This window comes from Micromesistius poutassou (assembly GCF_964030765.1).
Source record: "Micromesistius poutassou genome assembly, chromosome: 15".
Classification (NCBI taxonomy): domain Eukaryota; kingdom Metazoa; phylum Chordata; class Actinopteri; order Gadiformes; family Gadidae; genus Micromesistius; species Micromesistius poutassou.
In genome coordinates this window covers 7109957-7129749 of record NC_140285.1, presented here as the reverse complement: position 1 = coordinate 7129749, position 19793 = coordinate 7109957, and the positions used below count along the sequence as shown (strand labels likewise).

Genomic DNA, 19793 nt, shown 5'->3' with positions numbered 1-19793 from the left:
TGGGGGGAAAGTTAAAGCCAAGTTCAAGGTGTTTCAAAAGAAAACAGGATTTTCAAGTGTAGACAAGGCACCCAATCTAGAACTTGCCTTACCTTGAGTTCGTTTATCTAATGGATGTACCCTTCCGAATATTTATGCATTTTATGTGAGGAGCTAAGCAGGGCTTTTTGGGCGGCAATCAAAAGACTAGCAATATAGTGTGCGATAATCTGGTAATCAGGACCTGTAAGAGAAGTTAATGAGGGAGACAGTGTCTCTCTCTCTCTCTCTCTCTCTCTCTCTCTCTCTCTCTCTCTCTCTCTCTCTCTCTCTCTCTCTCTCTCTCTCTCTCTCTCTTTCAGTTCTGTGATCTAATTGATGTGCTCTTCTGAATATTGATGAATTATATTTGAGGAGCTAAGCAGGGCTTTTGGGGTGGCAATCGAAAGACTAGAAATATATCTCTCTCTGTCTCTCTCTCTCTGTCTCTCTCTCTCTCTCCCACTCTCCCTCACTCGCTCTCTCCCTCCCCCTCTCTCTCTCTCTCTGGCACTGAGTGTAGTTTTCATCAAACCATGCAAACACATGGCTTCCCAGCAGGGGGTGGTCTGTCACTACGAGCTTCAGCTGAGTCAGACAAAGAAAAACGACATTTACCAAAAGTTAAAACATAAACTGATTCAACCCCATCAATAAAGCTAACTCTGCTTTTGTAAACTGCTTCTACAAGGCTGCTTTTCAAATTTGTAATGCATTATCTTCTGTAAACAATTTATTAACAAAGCACAACCAATGTAGATGTACATGTGACACTCTACTTTGCATTTTGTGGCTTGCTGATGCCTGAAAACTTTCAAAGTCATGTTCTGTTAATAATTAATGTGTGTGTGTGTGTGTGTGTGTGTGTGTGTGTGTGTGTGTGTGTGTGTGTGTGTGTGTTGACAGGGTGGATGTGTGTGTGTGTGTGTGTGTGTGTGTGTGTGTGTGTGTGTGTGCACATGTGATCGTACATGACAAAAAAAAATACTAAAATTTACTTGAATTATCATCATCATCTATTTAAGAGGCTGCGTGTAGGACAGAAAAGACCCATTTGGGGAATATTTGACAGTAAACAAAAGTAGGAAATATTGTTTTGGATTTCATGAAGGTGTTTTGTTTTTTTCACAGAATTGATCTGCAACGCCATTGTTCATTGTATATTGTATTGTTGTATCGTGTTGATTTGTGTTTTTGTACTAATGTAGTTTATTGTCGTATTTACTTTTAGTATGTTTGTCATATATTATCATGTTTCATTTTCATTCTATTGTATGATAATGGTTGTATTTATAATGGGTCGTTGTTTGTTCCATCGTTGTGTTGCTTTATTTTGGACATTGTTGTGTTTGTGTGTGTTTCATTGCCCTGTCCTGAAGTCAGTGTTGTCGTGTCATGCCATCTGACACGGCCCCCCCCGGGCCCCCCAGAGCAGTGTCACCTGGAGCCCTCCCCGCTTGGCTATTCATGTCTTGTGGCCCAGCAGGCCGCAGGTAGATGAGACCGCTCGTCCATTTTTTATGCCCGAAGCCCTTCAGCAGGGCATAAATATCCATCTCTCCCCCCCTAAGCCTGACCAAGCGGAGGCATTCCTTCGTGAACGGCACGGCAGCATTGACAAATGGTGAGAGGAAACGATTCAACCGAGAGGAAGAAGAAGAAGAAAAAAGGAGTACTTAAGATGTTTAGATCAGGTGGACACGCCAGCAACAAGGCCACACTTTAAGTATCGTCAGATGAGATTCTTTGAAATCCTTTCTCCAAAAAAGCATATTGCTATTATGCATTCCTAGATTGTTCAGTCAACTCGTGGGCCGATTCATCTCAGTGACGGATGGATCTAAGCCAGAGGACGTACCTGCACTGCACAATGTGAATTTTAAATGTTGGGCGGAGACCCCATCCACCGCCAAAGCCCCCTCCGGGGATGCATTATCAGCCCGGGGAGGACGGGGGGTCCTTGGGGGGATCGCGTCTCAAAGGGTCACCTCCAGCACTCTCCTTGGGATAAACACATTGAAGTTGGCTCTAGCTCGTTTCTTTCTTCTCTCTTCTCTGTTCTTATCTTATTTATTATCTTAGTTCTTATCTGAAGTCACTCTCTAAACACATACCCCTGCTTTGCCCAGAAATCGAGGTCGACTGCCAAGCAAGCCCGGCCCATTTGATAAAAATAACATTCACACATGAAATGCAAACCTTTTGCATGTAAACACATCTGGGATATCAGACCGGGATAATTGATTTGAATGGGCCATTTGGGTGGCCTTGCATGGTATTAAGGTACAATATGTCTGGTGTGTTTCCTGTGGTATTGATTCAAGGGTGGCAACATCTGAAAGATGAGACTAAAAAGATCACAATGATGACAGGCTATTCGATATCCAGTCCCCTAGTAGAGAGAGAGACAGAGAGAGACAGAGAGACAGGGGGGGAGAAACACACACACAGACACACACACTGAAAGAAACTGAGATAACGAGAGAGAGGAGGAGGGAAGCACTTTATACTCAGTAGTTTGTCCAGAAACTTCTGGTGCTCTATAATTATTCAACAGAATGCATATCCTAAAGGGAGACATGGGCTGTCAGCGAGGAGAGAAGCAGTTTTATCTCAGAAACACACAATGTTGTTGCGCAGACCCAAGGTAGGAACAATAATAGGAATTCTACAGATCTGCTGAGGCGAACGTGCAGGCACCAATACAGAGTCGGGATTGCTTAGCCTTATGCAAGTGTTGTGGTTTGAGGATTTGAATGAAGCTGCACCATAGCATTCATCAGCCAACTCCCATGGTATGCATGGAAATACAGATGGAAAGGAACCAGTTTTACGCTTTGATCACTAAAAGAAAAGCAAAGGCTAGTGTGCGTTTGTTCATTTGCATTGTGCAGTTTGCACAATGACATTGTCTTTTCATGGAAATTTTGCTGGAAGCTATCGCTGGTTGCATTTTCCCTCATGCACTGTTAAGTATTCACTTCCTCTGTTTAAATGATGCATACTTATGTACATCTTCTGGCCAATGCGCTTATTTTGGACTGGTCTATTTCGCACACTGTCATGTATTAATGAACATCAGACCTTTAAATAGCATCTTGTGTGTCATTTAAAAGCAAGATATCAGACCTCACCGTGGGAAGAGAAACCAAGTCAATTGACCCAGAAAGGACAGAAACAAATGGCACATACATGCGATGCATTAAGTAGTAAAGCACTCAGGAGGGGAAAAAATGTTTTCATTTGATCTTTATTCATTCACTTTTACCCTTAAGTGTGCTATGTACAGGACAACCGGCCTAAATACTTAATGAGCCCGTCAAGATACATACAGTGTGACTTGCATGAAAGATTCTTGTTTCTAACAATATGTAAAATGTATATAATCTCAGCATTAGGGCTTCTTTGTTCACTGGAACTCCACAGAATAGCATTGACAACACAGCTGTGAAGGACAGCTGAAACTGGCCTCAGGGATTGTCACTCAGTTTGCTCAAACATCTGTGTTGACGCTCTCACCAGTGTCAAAACCACAGAATGAAACTTTACATTCTGTTCTGCATTTTTGCCATTAAAGTAAAAAATAAAAAGGTCAATGTCTTTGTCTGACAACACACGCTCTGCACTCTGTACATTGATGACATAGCACTGTTGTAAAGATGGTCACAATATCAACTATTCTTGAAAATGAGTACACCAGAAAACGAGGCATCCAGGCTATGGATGCCTCTTTAGTTTCCCAGAAAAATGTTCTACTCAGGATGAAAGAGGAAATTGCAAGCTCCCTCATATAACAGTTTGCAATTCACACTTAATTCTGGCGGTGCTTCTGTGAACATGTCTATGTGCGCACTGTGCATGTATATGTGTGTGTGTGTGTGTATGTCTGTATGTGTGTGTTTGTGTGCTTTGTGCGTGTGTTTTGCACATGCGCACATTGGTTTGTATGTTGGTGCATCTGTAAACATTAAGTGCAACATTTTTAAGAAGCATAGCTTTGATCCCTCCCTCTATACACAGAACTCAAGCACAGACACAGCCCTCTGAGAGAACATTGTATGGCCGTTGTCCATACCTCAGAGTCATCCGCTCTGCACCTGAACCAAGCTACTGGTAAACGGTGGGACTCAATCCCCCAGATAATAATAATAGAAGAGGGATTCCAAAGTCCCATTGTCAGCACATCGCTTTGTCCCAGTTGTCTCTTCCAGGGGTGGTTCACTGTCCACTGGGTAGGGCCCACAAGGCCCCTGGGGCCCCTGTAGGATGTGAGGAGGATGCTCACAGCACACCACAGAAAGTATTTTGCTACAGTATTAGAAGTTACATGATTGTTACATTCATATTTCTTCAGCCATTGACAGTTTAAACCAGCACTCATGTTTTGGTAACAAGACAGATCTTGTCTATAACCACTACAATAGGTTGTAATCCCCACTGTAAGTCACATCCTCTTCCGTGTTGATACGATCTCGAAACCGGATACAGAACAATAACATTCATATACATTGCACACTATGTAATGGCCACATGGACGAGTTGACATTATATATAGAAGAAAAAACCTTGTAGATAAAGTTAACAAATGTCTGGAGTTTAAAATGGACACTGTATCGTCAAAGAGAGGTGCATTATTGCAAGTTAATGTATACCCTCATTGCCGTAGTTGTTCAATCACAATCCCCCTCCCTGTCTTCCACTCTCTTGTACCGTCAAACACACTAACACACACATTCCGCCTGAGTGTAGATACACAATTCATATTTTGTTACACTGCTAGTCGCCAAAGTCATGCTCGTAGTGACTATTTAGCATCCAAGCATTTTGGAGGTTGGACCGACTCCTTCCCCTCACGGGAATACATCCAGCGTGAGAGGGCATCCAAGTAACGCATCATCACCCAACCGGGATCCCTGCTGGCAACCTTACACAGAGTTCTGCTCCAGGATGGACAGTGCTTGTTTAGGGCCCAGCTCCAGTGGGTGTCCAGAGGTTGGCGACTGCGGTTTCGGGGGACCATTGTTTGGCACATCCTTGAGCGGGAGCGGTGGTGGGGGTGCGGCCGCCTGCCGCGGGTCTGGATCCGGCATCTCCTTCCTTTCACTGGGCTGCATCTCCAGCGCTGGCACGTCTTTGCAGCAGAAGTACTGCTCCCAGATCTTCTGGAATGCGGTGCGGAACTTCTTGATGCGGAAGGCATAGACGATGGGGTTGACGGCGGAGTTGCCGTGCGTGAGGAGGATGGCAATGTAGAGGAGGAACATCGGCGTCTGGCAGTGCGGGCAGAACAGCGTGATGCAGTTGAGGATGTGCAGTGGCAGCCAGCTGACGGCGAAGAGGAAGAGCACCAGGGCCAGCGACTTGGCCAGGTTGAGCTCCTTGTCGTAGTACTTGTGGGGGTCTGAGTGGCCGGTGGCACCCTTCTTCTTGTTCAGATGCTTGTGGATCATGTAGAAGATCTCGGCGTAGATGAGCAGCATGAGCAGCAGCGGGGGCAGGACCCAGCCGAAGAAGTTGAAGTAGACCATGTAGTCCATGCTGATGACGTTCTCGAACTGGCAGGTGATGACCAGGTCGGGGCTGATGGAGCCGTTCTCCCGGAGGCCAGAGAGGTTGTTCCAGCCCAGCATGGGCGTCAGGCCCACGATGAAGGCCACCGTCCAGCAGAGGACCACGGCCAGGCCGGCCCGCCGAGGGGTCACCACCCTCCGGTAGCTGCGTGGACGACAGGACAAGGCAAAGGCTCAGTCGTTTATCGCAATCACCGGGTATCCTTCTAATATCACTGCTACGAGGAAAACCGCTATCGAGACATTAAATTATCTTCACGTTCTTCAGTCATTTTATCGTGCACACAACAAACCAAGGTTTTTCATATCATGAAATATATATATATATATGTCTGCATTTGAATATACCTGAATAGACGATTTTGCCCATTATGTTTGGTAATGAGATAAACTCATTGTTCTCCACTCGCTGATAATGATATGATATAATGCAGACGGTGGCATTGTTCCTTATTGATTCATCTTCAAGAGAAAATTGCTTCCCTGCATGCTCCCTAAAGCTCATCTTAATATCTTGATAACCTCAGATCCCTTGACAGCCTCTAGCCTCTGATCATGCTACAGACCATGATACAGAGAATCTGCACAACGCCCACGATCTCTCCCGACTTCACGCCGATGAATCAAGCAGAGGCCAACCCACAGGCAGCAGCGAGGGGTAAGCAGAGTTCCCCTCGGCTCTCTGGCCTTTCCCTCGCTGACAATGGTCTTATAGGTCATCTTGCTGGGTCACCGCGGAACAGCAGCCTTCAGTGTGGTCAGAGGCTGTGCGAGGTGAAAATGGCAATGCTCTTCTTCACCATATATTTATAGGGCCGCTGACTGATGGCTAGGGGATGATGCAGAGAGTCTTCAGTCTGTCAGCCACTGTCACTTCAACCAACTCGAGATAAACCACAGGGTACAAAACAAGAAGAGGAAGTGGTTTCAGATTAGCAAACTATCAGTAATTATAGGTTTAACACATTTGGTTAGCCTATGCCTCTCCACAAGCAGCGTGGTGAAGCCACTGTATGGTAACGGCTTGATTAAAACAATGATTAGACTACAGTCTTATGAAAGGGCCTGATTCTGAAGTAGCACAACACAATTATTCTGTTAATGAGCCACAGGACCGCTGAGATGGGGAACATTGGTGACACTGTGATATGCACCACACGGGACTGGTGCAAGGAGACCCAGGCACACTGGGCTGGGCACACTGCATGGGAGGGCTGTGAAACCAGTAAACACACACTGTTGTCATAGGAACACACGCTGGGGGTGAAAGAGCCATGCCAATATCTTATCAAGCAGGAAGAATGAGAGATATGAGAGAGAGAGGGGGAGAGAGAGTGAGAGGGGGGGGGTAGACAGTGTGTGTGTGTGTTAACATGCCGATATTATTGTAAATTACTTGAAATTGCACTCTCTAGATTGAGAACCACTCTATTAATATAAGAAATGTCAATTATCGTTCCCTGACATAAGTACGTTAATCCAAAACAAAGTCTAATAGGCACTTTACCATATATATTTGAGGGAGAAATGCAATGATTGGCAGCATTAGCAGACATTAAGTAAATACGTAATCCTTAGATATCCAAACAGACAAATGCTGCAGCATGTAGCATCACAATTTGATCCCAAATTGTTTCCTCATTAAAGGATTTTAAATAGCAAATCGCTATTGATATCAGCATGCAAAGACAATGTCTGTCTTCTGTAATCCGCTTAACCTCTCAGCTGGTTTCTCTGGCTCTCCTCTCACCCTGGCATATCAAAACAAATGGTGGGTGGTTCATTTGAATACAAAATAAAAATGGTTTAATTAATGAATGATAATGTTGACTGCACCGGCACACTTTATAGCTTTAGCTCTGTCAAGTACACTTCGAAGGTGTAGGAACAGTGGCATGAGTGCCCTTTTTTTGGCCTTTTTTTCTTTCCTTTTTATATTTATGCAATGTGTTTTTGTATGTAATGTAACGTTTGCCTTGTGGGCCTGTATTAAAGTTTCTATATTTATGAATTCATCACCAAAGATGGACATTTTCTCTTCCAACTAAATTTGTTTGATCGACCAATCGGTGGGCTGTCCCGTCAGCAATGTAGAGGGGATCAGATCACCGTGTGAATGACAGCTGGATGTGTGCTACCGCACAGACAGATGACACCCTTGAGAAACATCTGTGCCAGGGAACACATACTAGGACATTCAACTTCTCAGAATCACCATGACTTACCACCACCATCATCTCCAGAAGCACCACCATCCCCACAGCCACAGTCGTCAGCATCAGCACCAACATTATTTAAACGACCTGCCCCCCTCCAATCACAAACGATCAGGGGGGGGGGAATTCATTATTATCCAGAGACTGTGTACTTATGTGTAGTTAATGTACCGGAGTGCATGGGCTATCGTGATTATTATGCTGAATGAAAGTTGTGACCTACTGACAGTATACATATATATGTTTACCTGGTTGGGATCTTGACCCTGAGGTAGCGGTCGACCGCTATGGCCAGGAGGGCAAGGATTGAACTTTGGGTGAGCACGAGCACCGTGCACGCCACGAGCAAGCAGCTGTAAAAGTGGGTTTGGAGTCCGATGCTGATGGTTATAGCTAACGGTATGACGAGGGCGCCCACCGCGATGTCCGCCAGAGCCAGAGAAACGATAAAGCAAAACGTGGTATCTCGCAACGATCTATTAATTTTCACCGCCCACACCACCATCACGTTCCCCACAACAGACGTGACTGCGATAGCCACCTCCATTCCGATGTAGAGCAACTGGGCTGGAGAGAATGGCTCGGGCATGTTCACGGATGATACTGGCCTTGATTGGGAAACAAATTGATTCCACACACCGACCAGGCAATCGTTGAATGTCTCGCCTCAGTTCCGAATTCAAAACTCCAAATCTAGGCTGCAGCGCTGCAATCCATATTCGTTTGGGGATGTCGCCAAAGTTGAACTATAGGAATCCATTGGGTAGACGTTGGAGTATTTCGGAGACTATTCAACCATATTGCACGCCTAGAAATACAATTGTTTAGAAATACAATTGTTCTTCATGGAAGCAGGTGCCGTGCTCCTGCGGCTATGGTGCGCTGTCCCCGTTCTGTTGTGTGCTGCTGCGACCCTCCGCTCCCCCAGCTTCACGCAGAGCCATGCTTACGCGCGGGGTCCATGCATCCAACAGAGATGCGCTTCGGCCTGTCTTCGCATTGATGTCACCGGTCCAGGCTATTATGTAGGCCTAATAGTGATTTGGTTTCCTAAACGAAGAAGCCAACTCTATGCTCAAGGCGAAGGAGCGCGCTCCCGGGATGCCGGCGTCCCAGTGAGTCGAGGGTTTTTTCGCTTTGTGCTCCGAGCGCTGTGGAGAAAGAAATTGAACGGTTCACCTCGCTTTTACGCTTTCGTTATCCATACACATGGAAATGTCTTCATACATGCGTATCAGCAATTATCTGGTATCTATCTTGGTAGATCGTGTTCTTTGGTGCGTCTTGCTGGCGACAATTCAAAAACAATTGCGCAGGACCGTCCCGTTCAAGTCCGTTGGCGCATAGGTACTATAAAATCACACTTCCTACACTTGGTACGTCATGGTACTTGTGCCTCTCACCTACCCTCTCCCACGTTTTATAAACGTTAGATCTTTTATTCCTGCTGTTGTCGTCTCTCCAAACACCCAAGAGAAGCAAACAACCATTGGTAATAACAATGACCATTTCTGCCTATTTCCTCTATGCTTATTTACAACATTGTGCTGAAAATGTAAAACAAGGAAACATGTTTAGTGTTTAGTGTTTACTGCATCCTAGAATTAGGAAATCACAATCGTCTTAGAAACATCATAATTAAACATTGACATTGTTTATCGATTGACTTCATTGGCCTTTTCTTTAAAAATAGATTAATTGTTTGACCTTATCCACCAAGAAGAGGTTCATAAAACACCTGCCCTCTCCATTTTTTGGTTTGCGTTGGTTTGCGTTCCTCCACAAACCGAAAAAAATCCGGAATTACCATGAATATTATATATATATATATATATATATATATATATATATATATATATATATACATACTATCATTAGCTATAGCTAATGCCAACTTTGTTTGGCAGCTGTGGCAGTTTCAATTATTTCACCATTAATCACTGAACAATGACACAAAAAATCATGACTACTAACTAAATAACTAACATTCCAATGGTCGTGTCATTGCAATACGATGTACAATCATTAGAGAGACAATGAGTCTGAGGGTCCCCAGTCTGACACATTCAAGTCACCTAGGAAGAGTAAAGGGGGGACCTTCCCTTGTGGTTTGGGGGGCTCCCTACACCCTACAGGTTTTCTGTTAATATATTGAATTATATCGGTTTAAATACTGGACGATTTGTTAATATAACAATATGACAAAGGAGCTCAGGGTCCTGATTTATTGTCTGGTCTTCTTCCGTGACACTGTGCTGGGTCCTATTCCAGTCTGACTCCCACCTGCTCATATGCATAATGCCTATTTGAACCTATGTTTATTTAACCCTTAAAGCCTTAACCGGTATGAATAATTGAGTGCTCATGAATATCATAACTGCATCGGGATTGTGAATCTACAATTCCAGAGGTGTTGTCCTGGCCTGTAGTCAAGGACCTCCACAGGGCATAGACCCCATAATGTTATTACACAGTTAGAAAGACAGATAGACAAGCTCTCTGTCCAGCTCTGTCTCTTTTTTTCTCTTGGTATCTCTCTCTCTCTCTCTCTCTCTCTCTCTCTCTTCTCTCTCTCTCTCTCTCTCTCTCTCTCTCTCTCTCTCTCTCTCTCTCTCTCTCTCTCTCTCTCTCTCTCTCTCTCTCTCTCTCTCTCTCTCTCTCTTTCTCTCTCTCTCTCCATATGGGTATGTGTGTTTTCTCTGGCATCCGTGTAGGTAGTCCATCTGTGTGGTGTGTATCTCAGAGGAGCGGAGGCCACAGATGCTACTGACTATGTGTGGCTAGGACTTACGTAACAACAAGGGGGAGTGTTTCGGGTCGGTTGGGCACTGGGCTTCTGATCTGATATGGCATGGGATCTATTGTGAGAACCAATCACTGAATAAACACTCACATTCACACTTTAGTCTTTTTACAATGTGTTCAGGGGGACTCAAATGCGGCCATGAATGGAGTGGGCTGGCATTACAATTTAATGTTATTATGTACACTCAGAGTCCAAGATCTTCATCCTGTAAAACAAGATGAGAGTTTTCAAAGCTTAACATTTGTCAACGCATATTTTTGAAAATCCCATAATCCTCTTGTGCTTTTACAAGAGACTGCATATTTCCTATTAGGAAATCTTCAGTTCCTATGCCCACTGGGGCTAAATAGCCTACTGAGGCTTAACCTCTTACTTTAGCCTCCACACCTCTCTATTTATTTAAGTCATAAGATTAGCCCAGGTGTGCCGGCAGTAAAATGTTTACAGAATTGTACAAATAAAACAGAAACGATAGGATATTTGTATCAGAATGAAAAGTAGAATGTCAGGAATGTATATACAATCAGGTATGATATGTCAAATTGACAAAATAGCAACTAAAATGTATAAAAATGTATAAATAAATACAAATACTTGCAAGATGGACCGTGTCTATTTGTTGGGTTAACCTTGGGTTGTTTTCACACCAGCCTCTCGAGAACATTCAGATCTCTCAAGGTCCCACTCTGTTCTCCTCCGCAAATCAGCCTGGCCTCCAGCTGAAAACCTCCCCCAAAGACCCAGAACGATAGATCTGATTGGCTGGAGTTTTTCTTAACAACATAAGGCCGCGCCCATATTTGGAAATCAATTCCATCCCAGCCAAGGCCAGACCGATTTCTTCATTTCAAAACCCAACCTTGAATATCTGGATGGTCCCAGGCTGGTTCCACGCGGGACGAAGATCAAAAACAGAAGAAGAAGAAGAAGAACAAGCAGAAGAAAGAGCAGGTGGTAGTGCTAAGCCATAGCATAGGCTCCCTGGCAAGCAGGCGTGTGCTTGATGTGTGATGATGACGATGCTGAGACTCCTTGGCAGCGTGTGTGTGTGTGATGTGTGATGACGATGGCAGGTCCACTGCCAGCACACCACTGCCAACCCCCCGCCCCCCACCCACCTGTCCCCCAAACCCCTGCGAACGAAGATGTTGCCAGGCCGACGGGGGGCTGCCGTCTGTGGCCGGCTGTCGTCACACACGGCGAGGCAGTGAATGTGAAATGTGAAGGCCCCGCGGAGGTCAGCCAGCGTTCTGCAGCTCCAGATAGAAGACATGTGGTGCTCTCTCTTGTTTGATTGGCAAGAAGTGCCCGAACTGAGCCACGCTCAGGTGTTCACAGAGCAGGGAGAGAACCCATCAGAACACCGCTCCCTCGAGAGACGCTCTGTGAGTATTTTATTCTTTCCTCCGGGGGATTATTTCTTCAGCAGAAAAACGGTGGTTCCTTCCCGTCCATCCCTCCCATGACAGCCCATAATTGAACTCAAATTCAATTACTTTTTATATAGTCCCACGTACAATCTCACTCCTACGTGTTCTGGTGTTGCCACGCCTCGGGGCCCTGGAGGGGCCCGGGCCGCGCCGAAACAAGCAATCAAAGGTTGTTTTCATTCTGTTCCCTGTCCTCTCCTGAGTCACCAGATCAGGGGGCTGGGATCCCCACAGCACGCCCATGACTACCTCTAATGGTTATGCTTCTTGTTCACAGGCAAGTAGGGAATTCTAGTGAATGCGAGGAAAGTGTATATCACATCTACCTGACACATTCACATTCAGTTTCTCCTTTTTATTCCTTCAAAGCCTTTGCTTTGCCCTCGCTTAGCCAGTACGAGTGTGTGAAATTTACCTTCTCAAACGGGTCTATTGCTTTTACTGCCCCTGTCTTTATTGCCCTGGAAATACAAATGTTTTAGTTTCGAACTCATGAAAAACATGAAAATATGTCCAGAGAAGTATGGGAGGTAAACATCAGCAAGCAGTTTATTCCTGGGAAATGAAAAAGGTTAACAGAAAGGCAGACAGGTTCACTGTGTGTCATAGATCACATTTGTACGGCTCGTAAGAGGTTGCAATTTATGAGTGACCGCATTAAAAACACATCAATGGAGTGGGAGTTCCCAAATGGTTCGAAATGAATGCACGCCTTCCTTCATGATGGAGTATTGCCTGGTGCATGTGCATGGCTATAAGCCATTCACACAAGCGGAGCCTATAAAACAAATCAACCTCTGGAACTTGCCGTACTTAAAGTGTGCATTAAACCAGTAACTGCTCCGTGGAAGTTCCACGTAGGTTCCACCTCCGTTCCCCCCGTATTAATACGAGGAGCAGAGGTCAAACACTACTTCTTATTCCCTGGTCTCTCCCTGGTCTCTCTCTCTCTCTCTCTCTCTCTCTCTCTCTCTCTCTCTCTCTCTCTCTCTCTCTCTGGCTGGCTTAGGAAACAATATTTGCTCTGTCATTAAAGGAAGCGCGCCAGACAATGGACCGCTGTGATCATCTTAGCAGGGCACTGGACTGCAGACAGCGTGGCATTATTAAACCATAGCCCCCATTATTAAACCTGACACTGGCAAGGCAGGGGAACTGTTCCTTTCCGTTGTCATGGCGCTTTTTGAGGAAAACTGTTTAGCCGTTCCATCAAGGTGCCCAACAAGGCAAGACAAAATGTACGGCGTTTCTGGGGACACTGGGGAGGAAGCCCTGAATGGAAGCCCCCTCCCCCCTGAATATCCAGAATCAGGGCAGATAAGCCGGTAAACTACTACATTTCCATTGAGATTCACCTGAAAGTGATGCATCACAACAGGGCATAATGCACTCAATCTCCTCTTTGTTTTCCACAGATGCTCTCTCTTTCTCTCTCGTCCTCTTTCTCTCCACTACCTCTCACACACACACACACACACACACACACACACACACACACACACACAAAATCTCTCTCTATCACACTAACTCTCCACCTCTCTCTATCACACAAACAAAAGCCCTTAAAAGACCACTTATACCACCTTGCTTCACTTTTCCTTTCTTGTTTATTTGTTGTGTTTTGTGGGTGATAAGAAGAGCTCCAAAAAAGCTCAAAAGTATTATTGAATGTACTGATACATTTTTCCAAGGTAGTGTCAGAGGAATCATTAATCCTTAGAACACAGTATGGTGAACCTATTCATCAACTGGGGAGAGAGACCATACTCTCTGATACATACACTCCCTAGGTGTGGCTGTTGACCCCTCCCATCTTATCATGTAGAGGTGCTGCAAATTGATAGCGACGGTAAAAAAGATGTCCTGAAGGTGAATTTAATTTAAAATGGGTCCCTCATCCTCACCAGGCCCGCCGGGTTCGCTCTCGGTAGGTTTGAAGGGTTTTTTTTCACCATAGGCTGGCTTCATATCAGACCTATAAATCAGCGTGGAAAACACATTAGACTTCAACACAAGCCGGCACTTTGGCCAACCGCATCAGTTGCTTAAAGTTGCAGCATCCGTCCCCGTATGCTCGTGGGTGCTTCAGGCGTGACGCTCCGGCCATTAACGCCCACAAACCGCTGTCTGTTGATCACTCATCTGCTGTGGCTGACGAGGATCAAAACAAACAATGGAAACACCGTGCCCGCCCGTTTATTGCCTGGCAGGCGTCGGGTGAATCATATCACAGGTGTACTGTGACACAGCATTGATTCGGAGTCGGTTGGCCGCTGCGTTTGAATATCGCTTCTACACTATACTGTACGTGTCGGTGAGCTAGAATGTGTGTTCCTGCCGACATTGTTCTGCAGAGAGTGTTGTCGGCTCAGAGGTAGTAAGGGTGGCCCGGTGGGTTCTTCATTTGTTCTGAGTTATCCTCTCGTTGTGTGTGTAGTAGCCAGAGGCGCCCGGATTACTCCCTCGTTATTCTCTGTTCTCTCTGGGCTTCTGCTGTATGCGGGCTGATTAGGAAGGCCCCCGTATGTGTGGGATGTTGTGTTTTTGTGTGTGTGTGTGTGTGTGTGTGTGTAAGTTCACATGTGTTAATGTTTTAGGGAAGAGCTACACACTATATCAGATCTCAGCCACAGACTTCCTGAGAGACCACGGCAGTGTCATGCAACACCAGCCCCGAATGAGATTACCGTGTGCATAAAACAGACCCCTCTCTCTCTTTCAAGATCTTCCACTGCATTGCACAAGGCTCCCTGAGTTCCCTTCCCTCTGCCCGACCCACAGTCCTGGGGGGGTAGCCCCAAGATGCATGCGCAGTCAAAAGGTCAGGGTTAAAAATGTAGTGTGAATGTTACACTATGACATTTCCTATTCATAAAGGGGCGGGCTATGTCAACGACTTGGTGATCTGAGGGGATCCATCTCCATGTGATCTGAACGGGATGCAGGAAGTCCTTCACAGCTGCATTTTCTTTTGAACCATACAACTCTTATTGTCTATTGACAGTCATTACAAATGCATATGCAGGCAAGGCTCCCCTGCTTAACCCCTGCTTATTAAAGGTACAGTGGGCGGAATTGGACTTGGAATTGGACTTGGAAAAAATATCGGTAATGTCGGTTTTAATCCGTGTTTTAACCCATTAAAAATAAGAATTGTTGTGTTTTGGTTACCTTAGAATGAGCCCCTTATATCTTCATAGGGAGCGAATCCTCCTCCATGGAGGCGGCCATGTTGTACCGCCATGTTCCCTCAGTATCCCAGAACGACAAACGGGTCGTGCTCAATGGAAACAACCCATTTGTGATTCTTTCTTATGTAAGGTAGAGGAAATAACAGTTTAACCGGAGAAAAATAGTGGATGAGACGTGAGCTTATTCCTTACTAGCCTATTACAGCTGCAATAATTAGGGCCACTGTTTGAACTGCATGCACGTATATCATACAAACATAAAATATTCATGTCGGGATTGTTTCCGATTTCCAATTACGTGAGCAATTGTCACATCAGCAATATACGGTAGTAAAAACAATCAAATCACTTTGTGTACTTGCTGATGAAAAGAAGGACAAAGAAAATGTCCCGCCTTTTTCAAATTAGCATCCTGCTTGCTTTTAACTCCAAAGTGCAGCGTACTCAGAACAGCTCAGCATGGATGTATAGGGGAAATGGGTGGAAGCCACAGTGGGAAACTGGAGCAGGGGGTAAATTGATGCAGCGCCTGCAACTAGAGAGACAGGCGAAGGAGATGAAGGGGAGGGAGAGAGAGACAGAGAGAGAGACAGAGAGAGAGAGAGAGATAGAGAGAGAGAGAGAGAGAGAGAGAGAGAGAGAGAGAGAGAGAGAGAGAGAGAGAGAGAGAGAGAGAGAGAGAGAGAGAGAGAGAGATGGGATAATAATACACACATTCAATCTCATCAAGGGAAGTGTGTGTTTGAGGGCCAGGTTAGTTTTCATGGGGAGGTTAACAAGACGTGAGGGTCAAAATGTAACACACTCACAAACACACACACATACACACACACACACACACACACATTTTTGAAAATTATCCTATCATTATTATTTTTATAGAGTTTGACACTCACAGGGTTGTCACACTCCACAGTGTGACATTCTCTTGACTGTGTGAATTTTACTCACACAACAATAATATCCAAGACCTGTTCTCTCTTGGCAGCACAAGTATGTGTTGTTACATGTGGAATCTAATCAGTGTGGTTTCCATTGTTCTCGGTGGACGTCACAATGTTTAAGATTGAGCCCCTCCCAGTATGTAGGCTTTGAGAATACTCCTAATTCAATAACAGTGTTCAGTTCACCCTCACTGGCTGTGCAACTGGGTGTTACAAGCGCAGCTCGGCTGGCTGGGTGGCGCGAGTGGGAGGGTTTGGTTCGAAGGTAAATATGTTGCAAACAGCCAGAGCTTGTAGACTTGATGTGTATTCACACATATGTGAGGGGGACATTACCTCAGGAGGTAGAGCGGGTTGGCTGGTAACCGCAAGGTTGCTGGTTCGATCCCCGGCTCCTCCTGAGTGTCGTGGTGTCCCTGAGCAAGACGCCTCACCCTAATTGCTCCTGATGAGCTAGCTGTCGCCCTGCGTGGTTGACTCCGCCGTCGGTGTGTGAATGTGTGCATGAATGGGTGAATGTCAGTCAACACTGTAAAGCGCTTTGGATAAAAGCGCTATATAAATGAGGACCATTTACCATGTGAGCTGCATTTGAAGTCCAAAGCTAAACACATAAGGGCTTGTAGAACAAAATTGTACTTGTATGTTAGAAACTATTCACCCACCAGTGTTATGAATATTGTGAAGTCACCGTAAAAGGAAACACAAATGTGATTGATGTTACAATGACAATTGCACTTGAGTCCATTTTTCACTTGAGTCCATTTTCCAGTCAGACACAACAGACATGATTAGGTCCAGAGAGGTGGAGCTGGACCAGGTCTAGAGAGGTGGAGCTGGACTAGGTCCAGAGAGGTGGAGCTGGACCAGGTCTAGAGAGGTGGAGCTGGACTAGGTCCAGAGAGTCTGGACTAGGTCCAGAGAGGTGGATCTGGACTAGGTCCAGAGAGGTGAATTTGGACTAGGTCAAGAGAGGTGGATCTGGACTAGATCCAGAGAGGTGGAGCTGGACTAGGTCCAGAGAGGTAGATCTGGACTAGGTCCAGAGAGGTGAATTTGGACTAGGTCAAGAGAGGTGGATCTGGACTAGATCCAGAGAGGTGGAGCTGGACTAGGTCCAGAGAGGTAGAGCTGGACTAGGTCCAGAGATGTGGATCTGGACTAGGTCAAGCTCCGCCCAGTCGTATCCACGGTAACAGAGCAAGAGTCGTTTGCTGATGAGCAAATTGATTTTAAAAAGTGGAGCTTCGATCTGTCCCTTTTTTACGTGGGTGAGCACTTCTGTGAGGTTGCAGGGATTTGAGAGTTTGTAAACACTGACGTGTTGTACTGGAAGATAGACTACAAGTACAAAAATATATCAGTTATTGGATGTGATCGTATTGATAACAATATTGAAAGCACAATAAATCAGCATTGACTACAGATATGACCAGGTTGCGATGTTACACTTTGCCTCTTGAATAAGCTGCCTTGTTGAGAGAAATGTGGATCCTTGGAGTGTCGATGTTGTGTTTCTTCCTGAAGTGCTTTGATGTTGCCACGGCACTTCTGGAGACAGCCAGAGCGGTACCCTCCCAAAATAATAATGATAATTCAGTCAACTGCTGCAAAGCATCGCATGGAAATTGACTATTTATTTCTTCAAAGGTATTTTATTTTCAATGTGGCACATTCAATGATATTATCTATTTAAATAGCATTACCACCATATTCAGTGTATTTATATGTAGTTTTGATATAACATAATGTTGTTTGTATTACTAGTTGTATGAGTAGAACACCAGCAATGGTAGGGTTTTATGTAGGATTGCTGTGTTATTTATTAAATGTGTCTATATATTTTGTATTTATTTGGATATCCTTCTCTTACTTCAGTCAATTGAATAAATAAATAGCAAACTCACTGCAAAACACATCGCTTGAGCACTTGAGTCAAGTCAATGGCAACTAGAAAAATGACATGTCTGCGTTGCCTGTAAACTGCATTCCACAGAGCGGGCATGCATTCCCCCTGTTCCCCGTCTGTGTCACTCAACGTCTGCCTGCCTCCTCCCAGGAGACGATCACTTAGGTAGACAGAGCACAAGTCACGTGTCCATGTGAACACCTGTGACAAATTCAATACCATCCCCAATTATGGGATGGAAATTGTGCTGGTAGCTATGATGGTCTCCCAACTGATGGCAGGTCGGTGGATGCAATGGTGGTTGAATGGTGGCTGGTGTGGGATCTTACGATTTGTGAAATGTCTGTGAAAATGTCACTGGCACAATGTTATTTTGCAAGAATAATTCTTGCTTCTGTTTATTATCTAATTCCATTATGTTAAAAGAGGACGTACAAATCAGTTTGAAACATTGGTTGCATTGGGCTTATCGTAACCTTAAGCCATTAATATCAAGCCTCATAGGAGGCCCAAGTGAAGGCTTAATACTATATGGATGATGTGTGCAATCCTTTCTCTCTCTCTTAAGTACAATTTAATTTACTTTAAGAGCAATATTGCTAATAGCTCAAATGTATTGTGACACTCAAATGATGTAGTCTCATCTCAATAGTGTTGTGCTGTGTATGTGTGTGTGTGTGTGTGTGTGTGTGTGTGTGTGTGTGTGTGTGTGTGTGTGTGTGTGTGTGTGTGTGTGCGTGTGTGTGTGCGTGCATGTGTGTGTCTGTGTTTTCCCTGTCTGAGTGTAATTTTAGAAGTTGCATTGAATTATGAATGCAAAATGAATGCAGCACACTGAAACATATAATTGTGATTGTATTGAAATGGGTGAACGCCGCAGTAAACAGTGTTCTGAGGGAGCATCACTTTAGCATTCAGAAGAAGAAGAGGGTCATTCCATCTTCTATCTTTTGGATTACCAGAATTACAATAACAAAGAAATCATCACTGCACAACACTGTGCGCAGGCATTACAGTGAAACACGTGCATCATTCAATTTAAATACAGCCCCACAGGCTGATGACTCACGTGCTTGCTTCTTTTTTTCTTCTTCTTCACAATAGTTTGGCTTTATAGTGGAGTTGTAAAACCCGGACATGAGTTGTGCACCTATAAAACCCTGTATGGAGATATATGAGAGAGGGTTGGCATGAGAGGCCGGCAAAACACTGGGCTGGTCAGTCTCTTCATGGATCAGGAGGTTCAGAAATCAACCAGGAGGGTTCTTCAAACAGAAACTTCATACAAAGATATGGCATTGTCTTATGCCTATGTAGATCACTTAGTGATTTCAATTCAATTTCAATTTCAATTTTCAATTTTATTTGTATAGCCCTTAATCACCATTACAGTCTCAAAGGGCTTACACTGTCATGGAATTATTATTCGTAATGTTTATATAAAATAAATAAAATACAAATTATATCAATCTTGTTTATATTATTGCTCATCGCCTTGCAGACATATCCGTTCTTCACCATAGTGTATTGCAGGTTAACATTGTCTCTCCCACCATGGCTGACTTCAGCCCTGGCCAATCCTAAACTCTCCACAATGCTCACTCCCCCTCACCTTTTGTTTCCTTTGTTAGTGCCCACAATGTCAATGTTTCCCTCTAAGAATCATGTGCACCCATTGTCTCACTGACTGTATCCTTCGCTGTCTGCAT

At 44.7% G+C, this 19793-nt stretch overlaps 1 protein-coding gene across 1 annotated transcript; it reads right to left on the bottom strand.

Moving 5' to 3' along the window:
* Positions 1 to 4943: 4943 nt before the first annotated feature.
* Positions 4944 to 8393, bottom strand: adora1b (adenosine A1 receptor b; the record flags this gene model as incomplete). Its single annotated transcript, XM_084479908.1, has 2 exons — positions 4944 to 5733; positions 8053 to 8393. The coding sequence occupies 2 exons, from the start codon at positions 8391 to 8393 to the stop codon at positions 4944 to 4946; spliced, it is 1131 nt and encodes a 376-aa protein (XP_084336034.1).
* Positions 8394 to 19793: the final 11400 nt, after the last annotated feature.